General features: G+C 45.2%; 1 protein-coding gene across 3 annotated transcripts in view; it reads right to left on the reverse strand.

The window, feature by feature from the left end:
* LOC118401410 (zinc finger RNA-binding protein-like) overlaps positions 1 to 19,013 on the reverse strand; it is a 43,699-nt gene that overhangs the window by 22,525 nt on the left and 2,161 nt on the right. For 2 of the 3 annotated variants that reach the window (XM_052475135.1, XM_052475134.1), the window contains exons 2-10: positions 12,701 to 12,956; positions 11,596 to 11,710; positions 11,135 to 11,332; positions 10,695 to 10,987; positions 10,275 to 10,460; positions 9,477 to 9,696; positions 9,170 to 9,324; positions 8,949 to 9,068; positions 8,354 to 8,529 (exon numbers count right to left, since the gene is read on the reverse strand). In XM_052475135.1, the coding sequence (XP_052331095.1) occupies positions 8,354 to 8,529; positions 8,949 to 9,068; positions 9,170 to 9,324; positions 9,477 to 9,696; positions 10,275 to 10,460; positions 10,695 to 10,987; positions 11,135 to 11,332; positions 11,596 to 11,710; positions 12,701 to 12,956 (1,719 nt within the window). Of the gene's footprint in view, positions 1 to 8,353; positions 8,530 to 8,948; positions 9,069 to 9,169; positions 9,325 to 9,476; positions 9,697 to 10,274; positions 10,461 to 10,694; positions 10,988 to 11,134; positions 11,333 to 11,595; positions 11,711 to 12,310; positions 12,393 to 12,700; positions 12,957 to 19,013 lie in introns of those variants that run through there. The other variant, XM_052475136.1, reaches the window with a different exon arrangement.

Here is a 19,013-nt window from a genome sequence, read left to right on the forward strand (position 1 = left end):
AGACAAACTGAATTGGTCCACTCACACTGACAGCGTCGTGAAGAAGGCGCAGCAGCGCCTCTTCAACCTCAGGAGGCTGAAGAAATTCGGCTTGTCACCAAAAGCACTCACAAACTTCTACAGATGCACAATCGAGAGCATCCTGGCGGGCTGTATCACCGCCTTGTACGGCAACTGCTCCGCCCTCAACCGTAAGGCTCTCCAGAGGGTAGTGAGGTCTGCACAACGCATCACCGGGGGCAAACTACCTGCCCTCCAGGACACCTACACCACCCGATGTTACAGGAAGGCCATAAAGATCATCAAGGACATCAACCACCCGAGCCACTGCCTGTTCATCCCGCCATCATCCAGAAGGCGAGGTCAGTACAGGTGCATCAAAGCTGGGACTGAGAGACTGAAAAACAGCTTCTATCTCAAGGCCATCAGACTGTTAAACAGCCACCACTAACATTGAGTGGCTGCTGCCAACACACTGTCATTGACACTGACCCAACTCCAGCCACTTTAATAATGGGAATTGATGGGAAATGATGTAAATATATCACTAGCCACTTTAAACAATGCTACCTTATATAATGTTACTTACCCTACATGATTCATCTCATATGCATACGTATATACTGTACTCTATATCATCGACTGCATCCTTATGTAATACATGCATCACTAGCCACTTTAACTATGCCACTTTGTTTACTTTGTCTACATACTCATCTCATATGTATATACTGTACTCGATACCATCTACTGTATGCTGCCCTGTACCATCACTCATTAATATATCCTTATGTACATATTCTTTATCCCCTTACACTGTGTATAAGACAGTAGTTTTGGAATTGTTAGTTAGATTACTTGTTGGTTATCACTGCATTGTCGGAACTAGAAGCACAAGCATTTCGCTACACTCGCATTAACATCTGCTAACCATGTGTATGTGACAAATAAAATTTGATTTGATTTGATGTTCTTTGGATGCAACTCAGCATTCTTTGTCCTCCAAACACGACAAGTTGAGTTTTTACCAAAAAGTTATATTTGGTTTCATCTGACCATATGACATTCTCCCAATCATCCAAATGCTCTCTAGCAAACTTCAGACGGGCCTGGACATGTACTGGCTTAAGCAGGGGGACACGTCTGGCACTGCAGGATTTGAGTCCCTGGCGGCGTAGTGTGTTACTGATGGTAGGCTTTGTTACTTTGGTCCCAGCTCTATGCAGGTCATTCACTAGGTCCCCCCGTGTGGTTCTGTGATTTTTGCTCACCGTTCTTGTGATCATTTTGACCCCACGGGGTGAGATCTTGCGTGGAACCCCAGATCGAGGGAGATTATCAGTGGTCTTGTATGTCTTCCATTTCCTAATAATTGCTCCCACAGTTGATTTATTCAAACCAAGCTGCTTACCTATTGCAGATTCAGGCTTTCCCCTGCCTGGTGCAGGTCTACAATTTTGTTTCTGGTGTCCTTTGACAGCTCTTTGGTTTTGGCCATAGTGGAGTTTGGAGTGTGACTGTTTGAGGTTGTGGACAGGTGTCTTTTATACTGATAACAAGTTCAAACAGGTGCAATTAATACAGGTAACGAGTGGAGGACAGAGGAGCCTCTTAAAGAAGAAGTTACAGGTCTGTGAGAGCCAGAAAACAACTTGCTTGTTTGTAGGTGACCAAATACTTATTTTCCACCATAATTTGCAAATATATTCATTCAAAATCCTACTGTGATTTTCTGGATTTTTTTTCAAATTTTGTCTGTCATAGTTGAAGTGTACCTATGATGAAAATTACAGGCCTCATCTTTAAGTGGGAGAACTTGTACAATTGGTGGCTGACTAAATACTTTTTTGCCCCATATGTAGCCTAGTTATTGTTGTCATTTTCTTGTGTTACTTTTGGATATTTTTTTTTTTAAAGTTTATTTAGTAATTTATTTATTTATTAGTATTTATTGAACTGCATTTGTTTGTTAGGGCTCGTAAGTAAGCACTTCAAGGTAAGGTATTGTATTCGGCGCATGTGACAAATACAATTTGATGATTGAGTGTCCAGTTTGTGCCCCCTCAGTCTCGTGCAGTGGAGGAGATCTTCGTACCCTTGTCTCAGGGTAGTAAGTTCGTGGTCTGTTGATATCCCTCTAGTGGTGTGGGGGCTGTGCTTTGGCAAAGTGGGTGGGTTATATCCTGTCTGGTTGGCCCTGTCTGGGGGTATCGTCGGACGGGGTCACAGTGTCCTTCAACCCCCCCCATCTCAGCCTCCAGTATCTATGCTGCAATAGTCTATGTACCTGAGGGCTAGGGTCAGTCTGGTATATATGGTGTAATTGTCCTGTCTAATCTGGTGTCCTGTGTGAATTTAAGTATGCTCCCTCTAATTCTCTCTCTCCCCCCAGAGGACCTGAGCCCTAGGACCATGCCTCAGAACTACCTGCCTGATGACTCCTGGCTGTCCACATTCCACCTGGCCGTGCTGCTGCTCCAGTTTCAACTGCTCTGCCCGAGGCTATGGAACCCTGACCTGTTCACCGGACGTGCTACCTTGTCCCAGACCTGAGGTTTTCAACTCTCTATCGCACCTGCTGTCTCGACCTCTGAATTCTTTGCTATGAAAAGCCAACTGACATTTACTCCGGAGGTACTGACCTGTTGCACGCTCTAAAACCACTGATTATTATTTGACCCTGCTGGTCATCTATGAACGTTTGAACATCTTGAAGAACAATCTGGCCTTAATGACCATGTACTCTTATAATCTTCACCTGGAACAACCACCCATCAGAGCCTGGTTCCTCTCTATGTTCCTGCCTTTCTAAGGAGTTTTTCATAGCCACCGTGCTTCTACATATGCATTACTTGCTGTTTGGGGTTTTAGGCTGAGTTTCTGTTTCGCACTTTGACATCTGCTGATGTAAAAAGGGCTTTATAAATACATTTGATTTGAGTTCTCATCACGTTAGATGTTGCAGGCATTCTATTAATTTTTTATTTTTATTTTACCTTTATTTAACCAGGTAGGCTAGTTGAGAACAAGTTCTCATTTGCAACTGCGACCTGGCCAAGATAAAGCATAGCAGTGTGAACAGACAACACAGAGTTACACATGGAGTAAACAATTAGCAAGTCAATAACACAGTAGAAAAAAAAATGGGCAGTCTATATACAATGTGTGCAAAAGGCATGAGGAGGTAGGCGAATAATACAATTTTGCAGATTAACACTGGAGTGATAAATGATCAGATGGGCATGTACAGGTAGAGATATTGGTGTGCAAAAGAGCAGAAAAGTAAATAAATAAAAACAGTATAAAAACAGTATGGGAATGAGGTAGGTGAAAAAAGGGTGAGCTATTTACCTATAGACTATGTACAGCTGCAGCGATCGGTTAGCTGCTCGGATAGCTGATGTTTGAAGTTGGAGAGGGAGATAAAAGTCTCCAACTTCAGCTATTTTTGCAATTCGTTCCAGTCACAGGCAGCAGAGTACTGGAACGAAAGGCGGCCAAATGAGGTGTTGGCTAAAGGGATGATCAGTGAGATACACCTGCTGGAGCGCGTGCTACGGATGGGTGTTGCCATCGTGACCAGTGAACTGAGATAAGGCGGAGCTTTACCTAGCATGGACTTGTAGATGACCTGGAGCCAGTGGGTCTGGCGACGAATATGTAGTGAGGGCCAGCCGACTAGAGCATACAAGTCGCAGTGGTGGGTGGTATAAGGTGCTTTAGTGACAAAACGGATGGCACTGTGATAGACTGCATCCAGTTTGCTGAGTAGAGTGTTGGAAGCCATTTTGTAGATGACATCGCCGAAGTCGAGGATCGGTAGGATAGTCAGTTTTACTAGGGTAAGCTTGGCAGCGTGAGTGAAGGAGGCTTTGTTGCGGAATAGAAAGCCGACTCTGGATTTGATTTTTGATTGGAGATGTTTGATGTGAGTCTGGAAGGAGAGTTTGCAGTCTAGCCAGACACCTAGGTACTTATAGATGTCCACATATTCAAGGTTGGAACCATGCAGGGTGGTGATGCTAGTCGGGCATGCTGCGGGTGCAGGCAGCGATCGGTTGAAAAGCATGCATTTGGTTTTACTCGCGTTTAAGAGCAGTTGGAGGCCACGGAAGGAGTGCTGTATGGCATTGAAGCTCGTTTGGAGGTTTGATAGCACAGTGTCCAATGACGGGCCGAAAGTATATAGAATGGTGTCGTCTGCGTAGAGGTGGATCAGGGAATCGCCCGCAGCAAGAGCAACATCATTGATATATACAGAGAAAAGAGTCGGCCCGAGAATTGAACCCTGTGGCACCCCCATAGACTGCCAGAGGACCGGACAGCATGCCCTCTGATTTGACACACTGAACTCTGTCTGCAAAGTAATTGGTGAACCAGGCAAGGCAGTCATCCGAAAAACCGAGGCTGTTGAGTCTGCCGATAAGAATTTGGTGATTGACAGAGTCGAAAGCCTTGGCGAGGTCGATGAAGACGGCTGCACAGTACTGTCTTTTATCGATGGCGGTTATGATAACATTTAGTACCTTGAGTGTGGCTGAGGTGCACCCGTGACCGGCTCGGAAACCAGATTGCACAGCGGAGAAGGTACGGTGGGATTCGAGATGGTCAGTGACCTGTTTGTTGACTTGGCTTTCGAAGACCTTAGATAGGCAGGGCAGGATGGATATAGGTCTATAGCAGTTTGGGTCCAGGGTGTCTCCCCTTTGAAGAGGGGGATGACTGCGGCAGCTTTCCAATCCTTGGGGATCTCAGACGATATGAAAGAGAGGTTGAACAGGCTGGTAATAGGGGTTGCGACAATGGCGGCAGATAGTTTCAGAAATAGCGGGTCCAGATTGTCAAGCCCAGCTGATTTGTACGGGTCCAGGTTTTGCAGCTCTTTCAGAACATCTGCTATCTGGATTTGAGTAAAGGAGAACCTGGAGAGGCTTGGGTGAGGAACTACGGGGGGGCGGAGCTGTTGGCCGAGGTTGGAGTAGCCAGGCGGAAGGCATGGCCAGCCGTTGAGAAGTGCTTATTGAAGTTTTCGATAATCATGGATTTATCGGTGGAGACCGTGTTTCCTAGCCTCAGTGCAGTGGGCAGCTGGGAGGAGGTGCTCTTGTTCTCCATGGACTTCACAGTGTCCCAGAACTTTTTGGAGTTGGAGCTACAGGATGCAAACTTCTGCCTGAAGAAGCTGGCCTTAGCTTTCCTGACTGACTGCGTGTATTGGTTCCTGACTTCCCTGAACAGTTGCATATCACGGGGCTATTCGATGCTATTGCAGTCCGCCACAGGATGTTTTTGTGCTGGTCGAGGGCAGTCAGGTCTGGAGTGAACCAAGGGCTGTATCTGTTCTTGGTTCTGCATTTTTGAACGGAGCATGCTTATCTAAAATGGTGAGGAAGTTACTTTTAAAGAATGACCAGGCATCCTCAACTGACGGGATGAGGTCAATGTCCTTCCAGGATACACGGGCCAGGTCGATTAGAAAGGCCTGCTCACAGAAGTGTTTTAGGGAGCGTTTGACAGTGATGAGGGGTGGTCGTTTGACTGCGGCTCCGTGGCGGATACAGGCGATGAGGCAGTGATCGCTGAGATCCTGGTTGAAGACAGCGGAGGTATATTTGGAGGGCCAGTTGGTCAGGATGACGTCTATGAGGGTGCCCTTGTTTACCGAGTTAGGGTTGTACCTGGTGGGTTCCTTGATGATTTGAGTGAGATTGAAGGCATCTAGCTTAGATTGTAGGACTGCCGGGGTGTTAAGCATATCCCAGTTTAGGTCACCTAACAGAACAAATTCTGAAGCTAGATGGGGGGCGATCAATTCACAAATGGTGTCCAGGGCACAGCTGGGAGCTGACGGGGATCGGTAGCAGGCGGCAACAGTGAGAGACTTGTTTCTGGAGAGAGTAATTTTCAAAATTAGTAGTTCAAACTGTTTGGGTATGGACCTGGAAAGTATGACATTACTTTGCAGGCTATCTCTGCAGTAGACTGCGACTCCGCCCCCTTTGGCAGTTCTATCTTGACGGAAGATGTTATAGTTGGGTATGGAAATCTCTGAATTTTTGGTGGCCTTCCTGAGCCAGGATTCAGACACGGCAAGGACATCAGGGTTAGCAGAGTGTGCTAAAGCAGTGAGTAAAACAAACTTAGGGAGGAGGCTTCTGATGTTGACATGCATAAAACCAAGACTTTTTCGATCACAGAAGTCAACAAATGAGGGTACCTGGGGACATGCAGGGCCTGGGTTTACCTCCACATCACCCGCGGAACAGAGAAGGAGTAGTATGAGGGTGCGGCTAAAGGCTATCAAAACTGGTCGCCTAGAGCGTTGGGGGCAGAGGATAAGAGGAGCAGGTTTCTGGGCATGGTAGAATATATTCAGGGCATAATGCGCAGACAGGGGTATCGTGGGGTGCGGGTACAGCGGAGGTAAGCCCAGGCACTGGGTGATGATGAGAGAGGTTGTATCTCTGGACATGCTGGTTGTAATGGGTGAGGTCACCGCATGTGTGGGGGTGGGACAAAGGAGGTAACAGGGGTATGCAGAGTGGATCTAGGGGCTCCATTGTGAACTAAAACAATGATAACTAACCTGAACAACAGTATACAAGGCATATTGACATTTGGGAGAGACATACAGCGAGGCATACAGTAATCACAGGTGTTGAATTGGGAAAGCTAGCTAAAAACAGTAGGTGAGGCTAATCAGCTAGCACAACAAACAGCAGGTAAAATGGCGTTGACTAGGCAACTGGGCCGACAGATAAACAAACAAGCAGAATGGGGTACCGTGATTAATGGACAGTCCAGCGTCGTCAGCTATGTAGCCAAGAGATCAGTGTCCAGGGGGCAGCGGTGGATGGGCAGGGAAGCTGGGCTGGCGAGTGTTATCCAGGTTTTAAAAAAAAAAAAACTAACAATGACTAAATAGCTTGTAGCTAGTTAGCTGGTTAGCGTCTGGAGGTTCTTGAGTGTGTCATAAAAATAAAATTAAAATTAAAAGTGATAGCGATTCCGTATCACAGTGGGTGAGGCAGGTTTCCGGAAGGTATAATCAAAATAAAAATCAAAGAGAGATAGAAAGTAAATGGGTTCAGAGTGTTTGGGATGCGGTGAGTCAGATGGTTAGCAGGCCTGTGCTAACAAGCTAACAGTTCGTAGGCCCGGGCTAGACAAGCTAGCCGTTAGCAGGCCGAATTAGCAAGCAGGGAGATAGCGAGGGCTAGAGAGCTAACCTTGGGGGACGTCGCGATGGGGTGAGTCTGTTTATTCCTCTTCTTGCGGTGACATCGACAGACCGGTCGTGGGCCCGGGTAATTGTAGCCCAGGAGTATGCTACAGGAGCTCTAGTACGCTGGGTGAGCTGGAGACACAGCGTTTCAGAAAGCTCGCGGGCCTTGGCCAGCAGATGGATCTTTGGCGATGTCGCAACGAAAAAGCCTGTTGAAACCACCTCGGACGATTATGTCGGCGGACCAGTCGTGATGGATCGGCGGCGCCCGTGTCGGCAGTAAAGGGTCCAGGCCAATTGGCAAAAGAGGTATTGTTGGGCCTCTTCGGCTAGTCGGGAGGTGGGCTTAGCTCAAGGCTAACTGTAGCTTGTTTTGGGACAGAGACGTTAGCCAGGAGTAGCCACTCGGATTGCAGCTAGCTAGTTGCGATGATCCGGTGTAAAGGTTCAGAGCTTGCGGTAGGAATACGGAGATGTGGTAGAGAAAGAGCAGTCTGATATGCTCTGGGTTGATGTCGCTGGTGTTCTAGTTAGCCATTGCTAGAAGACGGTCTTCAATGGCTAACTGAGTACGAGCTAGTAGCTAGTTAGCTGGCTAGCTTCTGATGGTGGTTCCGGTTCTAAAGTAAAGTATAGAAAAAGCAGATCCGTACCACATTGGGTGATGCGGGTTGCAGGAGAGTATATTCAGCTCTAGTTTGAAAGTGAGATTAAAATATGTACGAAATATATACAGAAAAAAAAACGAAGAAAACTATATTTACACTAGACAGGACGGGACAAGACAAAACACACGTCCGACTGCTACGCCATCTTGTTAATACATTAGGAGGAAAGGTACTGAAAAGGGGAACAGGCATAATATTCTATTACTTCTATTACTGAAGAAGGCAGGGGATTCCCCTTTTGGTTGAACCACAGTGTGACAGCGTGGGCTGCAAAACTGCATGGGGAGTTTACCCAGCACCCACAAGTGGGGTTCCCCTGTCTGCCTTCCTCTGGCATCATCAGCAAGAAACATAGGAAGAATGACTAAGCACAGCTCAAACCTTAACCCCAAATGGATGAGGCTAGGATTTGGAGAGGGTAAGCTTGATCCTAGATCTGTGCCTAAGCAAGGGCTCTGACCTCATCTCTGTGTGCCAGCTGCCGTCTGGCTCTGACCTCATCTCCAACTGCCAGCGCTGCTCGTCATCCCGCTGTCTCTTCAGCACAGCCTTCTGCTTCCTCAGTTTGCCCTCTTGCAGCTTCCTGGCCCGATTACTGGGCTTGATCTCCACCGGCAGCTCTGGGTTCACCTTCTTCTACAGGAGGGGATGGAAGGGATAGTAAACAATGCCAAGAGCTGTCAAACATACATAAAATACATACATAACACACACCCAGTGAGTGAGTAGCAGGCTCTCCAACTGAGAGGTAGGCCTATAGCCATCATCCAAATAAATGATTATATGATGTGTCAAGGTATACATAATTGAACAGATGACCAAATTACAAGGGGGCTACAGGACATCAAGCAATGTCTACATCCTGCCTAAATAAATTCTGCCATCTAGTAGCGCTAGTTTTGCAGTGACTTGACATAATGCTTGTACAACAAGGCTCAATGCCTAAGTTACAGTCAATTAATTTTGGCAGTACAATAAGTGCATTGTAGTACGTAGCTGCTAGCTCTAGAAACATCTTGCGAAAAGATAATGCATCGTATGTAGTACTTTCTGACCTTGTACTGCAGCCGGTGCCTGCGTCCCTTCAGGTGCATGTCTTTAGCATTGGGGTCATTGAAACTGCATTCACAGAGTTTACAGTGGAAGCGAATTACCTTCCCATCATCATTACGCACCTGAGGATAAAAATGTAAACTTGCATTACAACATACCTTAGTATCTTTAACAACATGGTTAGTGAATCAATTAAATAAACAAGAAATAAATTAACTCCTACCTCCTCCACATAGTCATGTCCTACAGGCTGGACGTTGCCCTGCCTCCCCACTCCATCCCCGTCCTCATCGTCACTCGTGGTCTCACTCTTTGACGCTGTTGCTGACTGCTTGGCTTCATTCTCCTTGGCTACTGGAGGGGTGGCCGGCTTGTTGGCTGTAAAGAGAAAGTCCAAATATAAGTATGGAGCATTTTAGCATTGTAGCTTGAGTCCAAAATGACTGCTTAAATGAAACATTATTGGTTTATTCTGTCAGGACAGATATCATAATTCCAACTAATAAACACTGATTCCTTGGAAGACTTACCAAGAAGGGTTATTTTGGGTGCGACTGGCTTCTTCACAGGTGCTGGGGCCTTGGTGGCGTTTACGACCACCAGTTTGGGTGGCGCTACCGGAGCAGTTGCCGTAACAATGATAGGGGTTGTCTTCCCAGCTGTCGACGTTGAGATAATTGGAGCATTGTTCACTAAAACAGGCTCAGTTGAAGGTATAGGTTTGCCTAGTTTGGTGTGGAGCTTCACTACCTACACAGGGTTAAGAGGGAGAGAAATAAAACTAAGGCATGCACAATACCAGTATTGCAATATTTAAAACATGAAGGAGAGCAAACTCTTTGGTCCTTTAAAAACCTGCTGTATGTAAAATATTGTGCTATAGCTTGGAAAATAAATACATGTGGCTCTGGATGACAACATAATGTTTGTTTCCAACATTAGGGCTGTTTTCCTAAAGAAGTTAAATATGCTTTGTGTTTCGTTTCCTTGCCACGATACTAACGAGTATCGTGATACTAGTATCGTCCCGGCCCTAAATAAAACATCATAATACATTGTGAGGTGGACTCCGTAGGACTCCCTGGAAAACATTGGCAACTGTTACAGAGTGGGCTATACAGGCTAAATAAAATAAAAAGTAACAATAAAATGGATGTCACATAAATGCCTGATTAAAAAGTGTTATACTAAAGACATACCAACTATCACAGAGCTGATCTAGACAAATTAGCTAGCTAAAGAGTGCATCAATTAGCTAGCTAAACGGTGCATCAATTAGCTAGCTAGTTGCCTGATGTTACTCCTCCTGTCAGTGCAGCTGTGCTGACCTTCTGGTGCTTGGCCCCTCGGATATGGGCAGCGTACGCGTCTACGCCAGTGCAGGCAATGTCACATAGTTCACAGCGAAGCTGGGTCTGAATCCCCCGGGGCCCGTTGCTCCCTCCCGCGCTGCCAGATTTCAGAGCTGCATCCTTCTTCTTGTGCTTCTGGCCCTCGAGGTGCTCTCGGTACGTCTGCAGAGAAAACAATTCAACAACAGTTAAGTTTAATTATCTACAACAGCAAACCTTCAACAACGAAAAAAACTGTACATCCTGTGTTGCTACAGTATGTCTCCTCTTAGGCACTTTGCATGTTTAACTGTTGCATGTTAAAATACTGTACATTCATTTGACTCGAAAGTGCTTATGTCCATTGCCGACAAATATCCTGTCCCTCATAACGCATCATCCACAAAGCGCCGCTACCTGCGGTCCAGCACAGCTGATCTTGCAGATGTCGCAGTAGTGCAGCTGGGGTTGCTTGGGCGGTGCTTTCGGCTTCTGAAGCTTGTTCTGGTGGAACATGGGCTTCTTGTAGGCGTTGACCGTGGGAGCAGCCACCATGTTGCTGCCCGCATTGCTCCAGGAGGAGCTGGTGAGCTGCTTGGGAGGCGGATGGGACTGCTGGGGGGGCGGCTGGGGCTGAGGTAGCTGGGCAGGCTGGTAGTATGAGGGGGTGGAAGTGTAGCCACTTGAATCATAAGTAGAGTAGCTGACGCCTGAGAGGTAAAAAAAAAAAGGAGAGAGAGAGTTGAGACGGGGAAGAAGGGTAGGGGGGTCACACTGTAAAAACATACACTGCGACAAATAAATATATTTCACAAAGGTTGATTCTTGGCTGTGAGGGGATATGTTCTTGTTCTTGCCAGAGTAGGTGCCAGCTGTGGAGCTGAAGGACGAGCAGGGGGTGTAAGACGAGATGGGGGGCTGCTGTACACTGGTGGACACTGGGTAGATGTTGTAGCTGGTGGACGCTGAGCTGGCAGGAGCCAGAGGCTTTAAAGTCTGTGGTGGTGGCGGCTGGCTGTATACTGTGCTGACTGGACTGTAGCCACTCTTCACGCCTACAGGGAAGGAAACCATCACAGAGTGTTGTTTAACAGGCTTGGTTCCAATTCAACGATATTCAATACACTGGCTTTTGTAGTACACCAGCAGCCAAGTTCTTTTGCACAGTGTAGGTGTTTAAATGAATAGTGTATAACAAAGTAAAACCGATGTTCTGTCAGACGAGAGAACATTTCAAATGAATAATTGGCTTTTGTATTAGAGGGTTATGACTATTTGTGTGTGATTATGCGTGGGAAGAAGGTTGGCAATGACTCACCTGTCTGGTAGTAAGCTTCTGTTGGTGTCCGATGGGCTGGAGCTATACTAGCCTGGTAGTATTGCTTATTCTCATAACTAGTGGCTGCAGGCAGGCGTCCGTAACTGTAGTTATCCTGAAAGGTTGTTTTACAGCATGAACATGGATGGCAGAAGTGTAAATAGTAAGCAAAATAGATTGTGACTTTAACAATCTAAAATTCTCCCCATGTACTTGCATTTATATACAATAGCTCAGTGGTCACCAACCTTTTCTGAGTCAAGCAAGCCGAGATCTACCGGACAGATTTTTAAAACACGACTTAACTGTAACATTAACCTAATAAAAACGGTCCTGTAGGAATGAGGTTTGTGTAATAGGCCTAATAAATGATCACATCATATTGGCTATATGCATGGTCTGACAATATTGTTCTTCTTAGACCATATACTTCAAAAGTCGAGCTTTGATAACAAAATAGATCACTTGGTGTAGCACTTGTTACGCACAGCGGAGAATCCATTTTAATAATTTGCTTCTTTATTTTACTGGACTGATGGTACCTGCATCTGATGGCCATGGTGCTTTCAAGACAACTGGGAACTCGGGAATAAAAAGGAGGTCAATGATCTTTAGATTGGAAAGTCGGAGCTCTAGAAAGAGGCCCAAGTTCCGACTTGGAATTCTGAGTTGGATGACCGTTCAAAGCGATTTTTCCCCAGTCGGTGAGACTGACCAGAGTGAGGGCACACCGTCTCCACCTGATGGCGAAACTCGAGTCGCACCGCATCTGCCTCATGCATAAATTCATGTTGTTCCTATGACCAGAGAAAGTGAAATATTCCTCGATATTAAAATATAGACAACGAGCTGCTGCTAATAATAATAATAATAATAATAATCAAAACGCAGGGCTAGCTACACGTGTGCACCTACTGCTAATAGCGCAACACACAAAAAAGGAGCACACGCCTTCATCGTTGGCTTTTCTACAGACATTTTAGGTGATCTACTAGGAATTCCTTGACGCTCGACCAGTCGATCGTGATCGACCACTGCAATAGCCAATAGATAAAACATGACAACAGCATGCAATGGGATGATAAGGAATGGAATTGTGACTTACCGTTTCAGTGTATATCGGTAGCTGGTATGTCTGTGGGGTGGTGGTGGGTTGGGGCGTGGGGTCCGGCTGCCGGTAGCCATAGTTTGGGGGGGTAGCGTGGGTCTGGTAGGCCACCGGGTAGGCAGAGGCAACGGGCCTGGCTGGTTGTGCAGGGGCAGGGGCATAGGAGGCAGTCACTGCATGGGCCACGGCAGGGGCCGGCTGGACATTGTAGCTGGCTGTGGTGGGATGGGCATAGGCTGGTGGAGGCTGAACGCTGTGGGGACAGAGACAAGATGGAGGGAAGAATGAGGCACATGAAAGAAGGTAAGGAACTTGTCTGTCAGCCCTACATTAAAGACCAACATTGGTTAAAGAAAATGGTGAAAAATAAAGTATACCAGTTGAAGTTAAGAACCAAAAAAAGTACAGCTGCACCATACAGGCTGCAAAAAGAGATTTGATGTGCGGATTCCATGGCACAAGGTTTATGAACTGACAAAAACTCTGCCTAGCTCTGCAGATTTTGCTGTTTAGAGAATCATTAGATCACTTGTTTTGATACTGCCCATATGTTGCTTTGTTTTGGTCGCAGGTACAGGAACGGCTGAAGAATTGCAACATTTACCCGGATCTCTGAAAATAGCACTCCTGGGTGACTTGAAAAGCCATAGGTCAATTGATCAATAATACTCTCAGTAAAAATGTTCATCTTTAAGTTACAATCTGTAGAAACTATGAGAATAGAAAGTGAAACATTACAGCACAGTTGAAAAAATATATGGCAATTAGAAATCAAAACTGGAAGGTTTTCAGAGATAGATGAGATGGGAGGGGTTGAGGGTAGCTGAAGGGTGGGACTAAAAACAAATAAAAAAAGATAACTAATGTAAAATATTCAGTGTCCGTAAAATGTATATAGTATGTATAAGCTGGAAGTAGAAGCACAAGTGTTGTTGTCCATTAGTTTACTCCACACACACACACTGCCTTTGGAAAGTTCAGACCCTTTGTCTTTTTCCAGTCAGGTTACAGACTTATTCTAAAATGTATTAAATCGTCCCCCCCACTCAATCTAGACACAATGCCCCATAACGAACAAAGCAAAAACAGGTTTTTAGAAATCTTTTCTAATTTATTAAAAGAAACGGAAATATCACATTGACATAAGTATTCAGACCCTTTACTCTGTACTTTGTTGAAGCACCTTTGGCAGTGATTACAGCCCCGAGTCTTCCTGGGTATGATGCTACAAGCTTGGCAAACCTGTATTTGGGGATTTTCTTAAAATTCTCTCTGCATTTCCTCTCAAGCATGGTCAGGTTGTATGGGGTGCGTTGCTGCACAGCTATTTTAAGGTCTCCCTAGAGATGTATGATTTGGTTCAAGTCCGGGCTCTTGCTGGGCCCCTCAAGAACATTCAGGAGACTTGTCCTGAAGCCACTCCTGCGTTTTATTGGCTGTGTGATAAGGGTCATTGTCCTGTTGGAAGGTGAAGCTTCACCCCAGTCGGAGGTCCTGAGCACTAGGAGCAGATTTCATCAAGGATCTCTGTACTTTGCTTCATTCATCTTTGCCTCTATCCTGACTAATCTCCCAATCGCTGAAAAACATCCCAACAGCATGATGCTGCAACCACCATGTGGTCCAGATGTGATGCTTGGCATTCAGGCCAAAGAGTTCAATCTTGGTTTCATCAGACCAGAGAATCTTGTTTCTCATGGTCAGAGTCCTTTGGGTGCCTTTTGGCAAACTTCAAGCGGAGCTGTCATTTGCTGTTTATTGAAGTGGCTTCCGTCTGGCCACAATACCATAAAGGCCTGATTGGCGGAGTGCTGCAGAGATGGTTGTCCTTCTGGAAGGTTCTCCCATCTCCACAGAGGAACTCTCGAGCTCTGTCAGAATGACCATCAGGTTCTTGAGTCACCTCCCTGAGTCTTGGTGGTTCCAAACTTCTTCCATTTAAGAATGATGGAGGCCACTGTGTTCTTGGGCAACTTCAGTGCTGCATTCAATTTTTGGCACCCTTCCCCAGATCTGTGCCTCGACACAATCCTGTCTCAGAGCTCGATACACGTGTGTGTGTGTGTGTGTGTGTGTGTGTGTGTGTGTGTGTGTGTAGCAACAATCAAAAGTTTGGACAGAGCTACTCATTCAAGGGTTTTTCTTTATTTTGTACTATTTTCTACATTGTATAATACTAGTAAAAGACATCAAAACTATAAAATAACACATATGGAATCGTGTAGTAACCAAATCAAAATACACTGCTCAAAAAAATAAAGGGAACACTAAAATCACACATCCTAGATCTGAATGAATGAAATATTCTTATGAAATACTTTTTTCTTTATATAGTTGAATGTGCTGACAACAAAATCACACAAAAATGATCAATGGAAATCAAATTTATCAACCCATGGAGGTCTGGATTTGGAGGCACACTCAAAATTAAGGTGGAAAACCACACTACAGGCTGATCCAACTTTGATGTAATGTCCTTAAAACAAGTCCAAATTAGGCTCAGTAGTGTGTGTGGCCTCCACGTGCTTGTATGACCTCCCTACAACGCCTGGGCATGCTCCTGATGAGGTGGCGGATGGTCTCCTGAGGGATCTCCTCCCAGACCTGGACTAAAGCATCTGCCAACTCCTAGACAGTCTGTGGTGCAACGTGGCGTTGGTGGATGGAGCGAGACATGATGTCCCAGATGTGCTCAATTGGATTCAGGTCTGGGGAAAGGGCGGCCCAGTCCATAGCATCAATGCCTTCCTCTTGCAGGAACTGCTGACACACTCCAGCCACATGAGGTCTAGAATTGTCTTGCATTAGGAGGAACCCAGGGCCAACCGCACCAGCATATGGTCTCACAAGGGGTCTAAGGATCTCATCTCAGTACCTAATGGCAGTCAGGCTACCTCTGGCGAGCACATGGAGGGCTGTGCGGCCCCCCAAAGAAATGCCACCCCACACCATGACTGACCCACCGCCAAACCGGTCATGCTGGAGGATGTTACAGGCAGCAGAACGTTCTCCACGGAGTCTCCAGACTGTCACATGTGCTCAGTGTGAACCTGCTTTCATCTGTGAAGAGCACAGGGCGCCAGTGGCGAATTTGCCAATCTTGGAGTTCTCTGGCAAATGCCTAACGTCCTGCACGGTGTTGGGCTGTATGCACAACCCCCACCTGTTGACGTTGGGCCCTCATACCACCCTCATGGAGTCTGTTTCTGACCGTTTGAGCAGACACATGCACATTTGTGGCCTGCTGGAGGTCATTTTGCAGGGCTCTGGCAGTGCTCCTCCTGCTACTCCTTGCACAAAGGCGGAGGTAGCGGTCCTGCTGCTGGGTTGTTGCCCTCCTACGGCCTCCTCCACGTCTCCTGATGTACTGGCCTGTCTCCTGGTAGCGCCTCCATGCTTTGGACACTACGCTGACAGACACAGCAAACCTTCTTGCCACAGCTCTCATCCTGGATGAGCTGCACTACCTGAGCCACTTGTGTGGGTTGTAGACTCCGTCTTATGCTACCACTAGAGTGAAAGCACCGCCAGCATTCAAAAGTGACCAAAACATCAGCCAAAAAGCATAGGAACTGAGAAATGGTCTGTGGTCACCACCTGCGGAACCACTCCTTTATTGGGGGTGTCTTGCTAATTGCCTATAATTTCCACCTGTTGTCTATTCCATTTGCACAACAGCATGTGAAATGTATTGTCAATCAGTGTTGCTTCCTAAGTGGACAGTTTGATTTCACAGAAGTGTGATTGACTTGGAGTTACATTGTGTTGTTTAAGTGTTCCCTTTATTTTTTTGAGCAGTGTATATATTTTATACTTGTGGTCCTTCTGTAGCTCAGTTGGTAGAGCATGGCGCTTGTAACGCCAGGGTAGTGGGTTCGATTCCCGGGACCACCCATACGTGGAATGTATGCACACATGACTGACTGTAAGTCGCTTTGGATAAAAGCGTCTGCTAAATGGCATATATTATTATTATATTATACTTGAGATTAGGGCTGGGCGATATGGCCAAAATCTCATATCCCTATATAGGTCATTTCATATCCCGATAATTATACCTATCACGATATGACACATTTTCTGTAAATTCAATGAATAAATAGTTTATATAAAATGTAAAGGCCCATTTCTTAATACATTTTGAATTATAATCAACAAATAAAAAGGTACTTACTCATATTTGATTATTTCTCCTTTTATTTAGGACCTTTGAGCAAATTTTCAATTAAGCATTTAACAAAATATATTAATGTATAAAATCTTTAAAAAAAAGGTAAATAGAAAACACTTCAACTGTAGTTGCAAACAAAATAAATATAGGCCTAAAACATATTTATTTTTGGGGGCTTGCCTGTTTTGAATGTTATTTTGGCATTAATACGTGTCACATATCAACTTGCATTTGGTATCTTGGATCTAGTGTTAGCACCAACTCATGAAACCCCCGTTTCTCAACCGTGTCTCGTCCTTGATTTTGTTGGAAAAGGGGATAAATTGTGCTTTACATTGGTATTGACATTACAGTTGATCTGGAAGCGTTACGTTTTTTGGGCGCTACAATAAGGTAAATTGTACAGACCAGCACAATGTACAAAAGTGAGTGAGTTTACGTCACCAAGCTAAAGCTAGCTACCCCAGAAGATGTGGTCAAACAAACAATGCTTTATTACCAACGCGGTATTGTAAATACATAATTTGTGGCCTGTGTTTGCTGACTTTTTTGTACAGCTTTATCAGTGCTACTGTATATTTTTTTGACACGCAAAGACCCAAACGGCATTCCATAGTATGTACAGTGGGGCAAAAAAGTATTTAGTCAGCCACCAATTGTGCAAGTTCTCCAACTTAAAAAAGATGAGAAGCCTGTAATTTTCATCATAGGTACACTTCAACTATGACAGACAAAATGAGAGAAAAAAAATCCAGAAAATCACATTGTAGGATTTTTTATTTATTTATTTGCTAATTATGGTGGAAAATAAGTATTTGGTCAAGAACAAACTTTGTTATATACCCTTTGTTGGCAATGACAGAGGCCAAATGTTTTCTGTAAGTCTTCACGCCGTGGAGAAAGTTCTGCTGCCTGCAACATCCTCCAGCATGACCGGTTTGGAGGTAGGTCAGTCATGGTGTGGGGTGGCATTTCTTTGTGCCAATTCAAGACAATGCTAGACCTCATGTGGCTGGAGTGTGTCAGCAGTTTCTGCAAGAGGAAGGCATTTATGCTATGGACTGGCCCGCCCGTTCCCCAGACCTGAATCCAATTGAGCACACCTGGGACATCATGTCTCGCTCCATCCACCAACGCCACGTTGCACCACAGACTGTCCAGGAGTTGGCGGATGCTTTAGTCCAGGTCTAGGAGATCCCTGAGGAGAGCATCCGCCACCTCATCAGGAGCATGCCCAGGCGTTGTAGGGAGGTCATACAGGCACGTGGAGGCCAAACACACTACTGAGCCTAATTTTGACTTGTTTTAAGAACATTACATCAAAGTTGGATCAGCCTGTAGTGTAGTTTTCCACTTTAATTTTGAGTGTCACTCCAAATCCAGACCTCCATGGGTTGATACATTTGATTTCCATTGATCATTTTTGTGTGAATTTGTTGTCAGCACATTCAACTATGTAAAGAAAAAAGTATTTAATAAGAATATTTCATTCATTCAGATCTAGGATGTGTGATTTTAGTGTTCCCTTTATTTTTTTGAGCAGTGTAATGATTTTAAGAAAGGCATTGGTGTTTATGGTTAGGTAAACATTGGTGCAACGACAGTGCTTTTTTCGCAAATGCGCTTGTTAAATTATCACCCGTTTGGCAAAGTAGGCTGTGATTCGATGATAAATTAACAGGCACCGCATTGATTATATGCAATGCAGGACAAGATAGATAAACTAGTAATATCAACCACCACGTGTAGTTAACTAGTGATTATGTTAAGATTGATTGTTTTTTATAAGATAAGTTTAATGCTAGCTAGAAACTTATTTTGGCTCCTTGCTGCACTCGCGTAACAGGTAGTCAGCCTGCCACGCAGTCTCCTAGTGGAATGCAATGTAATCGGCCATAATCGGTGTCCAAAAATGCTGATTACCGAATGTTATTAAAACCTGAAATCGGCGCTAATTAAAATCGGCCATTCCGATTAAAATCGGTCGACCTCTACTTTCAAATGACTGCTTGACTACTCAATTAGCAGACATTGTGAGTCTATAAGTACCTAGGTGTCTGGCTAGACTGTAAACTCTCCTTCCAGACTCATATCAAACATCTCCAATCTAAAATCAAATCTAGAGTCGGCTTTCTATTC

The sequence above is a fragment of the Oncorhynchus keta genome, chromosome 22 (assembly GCF_023373465.1).
Source record: "Oncorhynchus keta strain PuntledgeMale-10-30-2019 chromosome 22, Oket_V2, whole genome shotgun sequence".
Classification (NCBI taxonomy): Eukaryota; Metazoa; Chordata; class Actinopteri; order Salmoniformes; family Salmonidae; genus Oncorhynchus; species Oncorhynchus keta.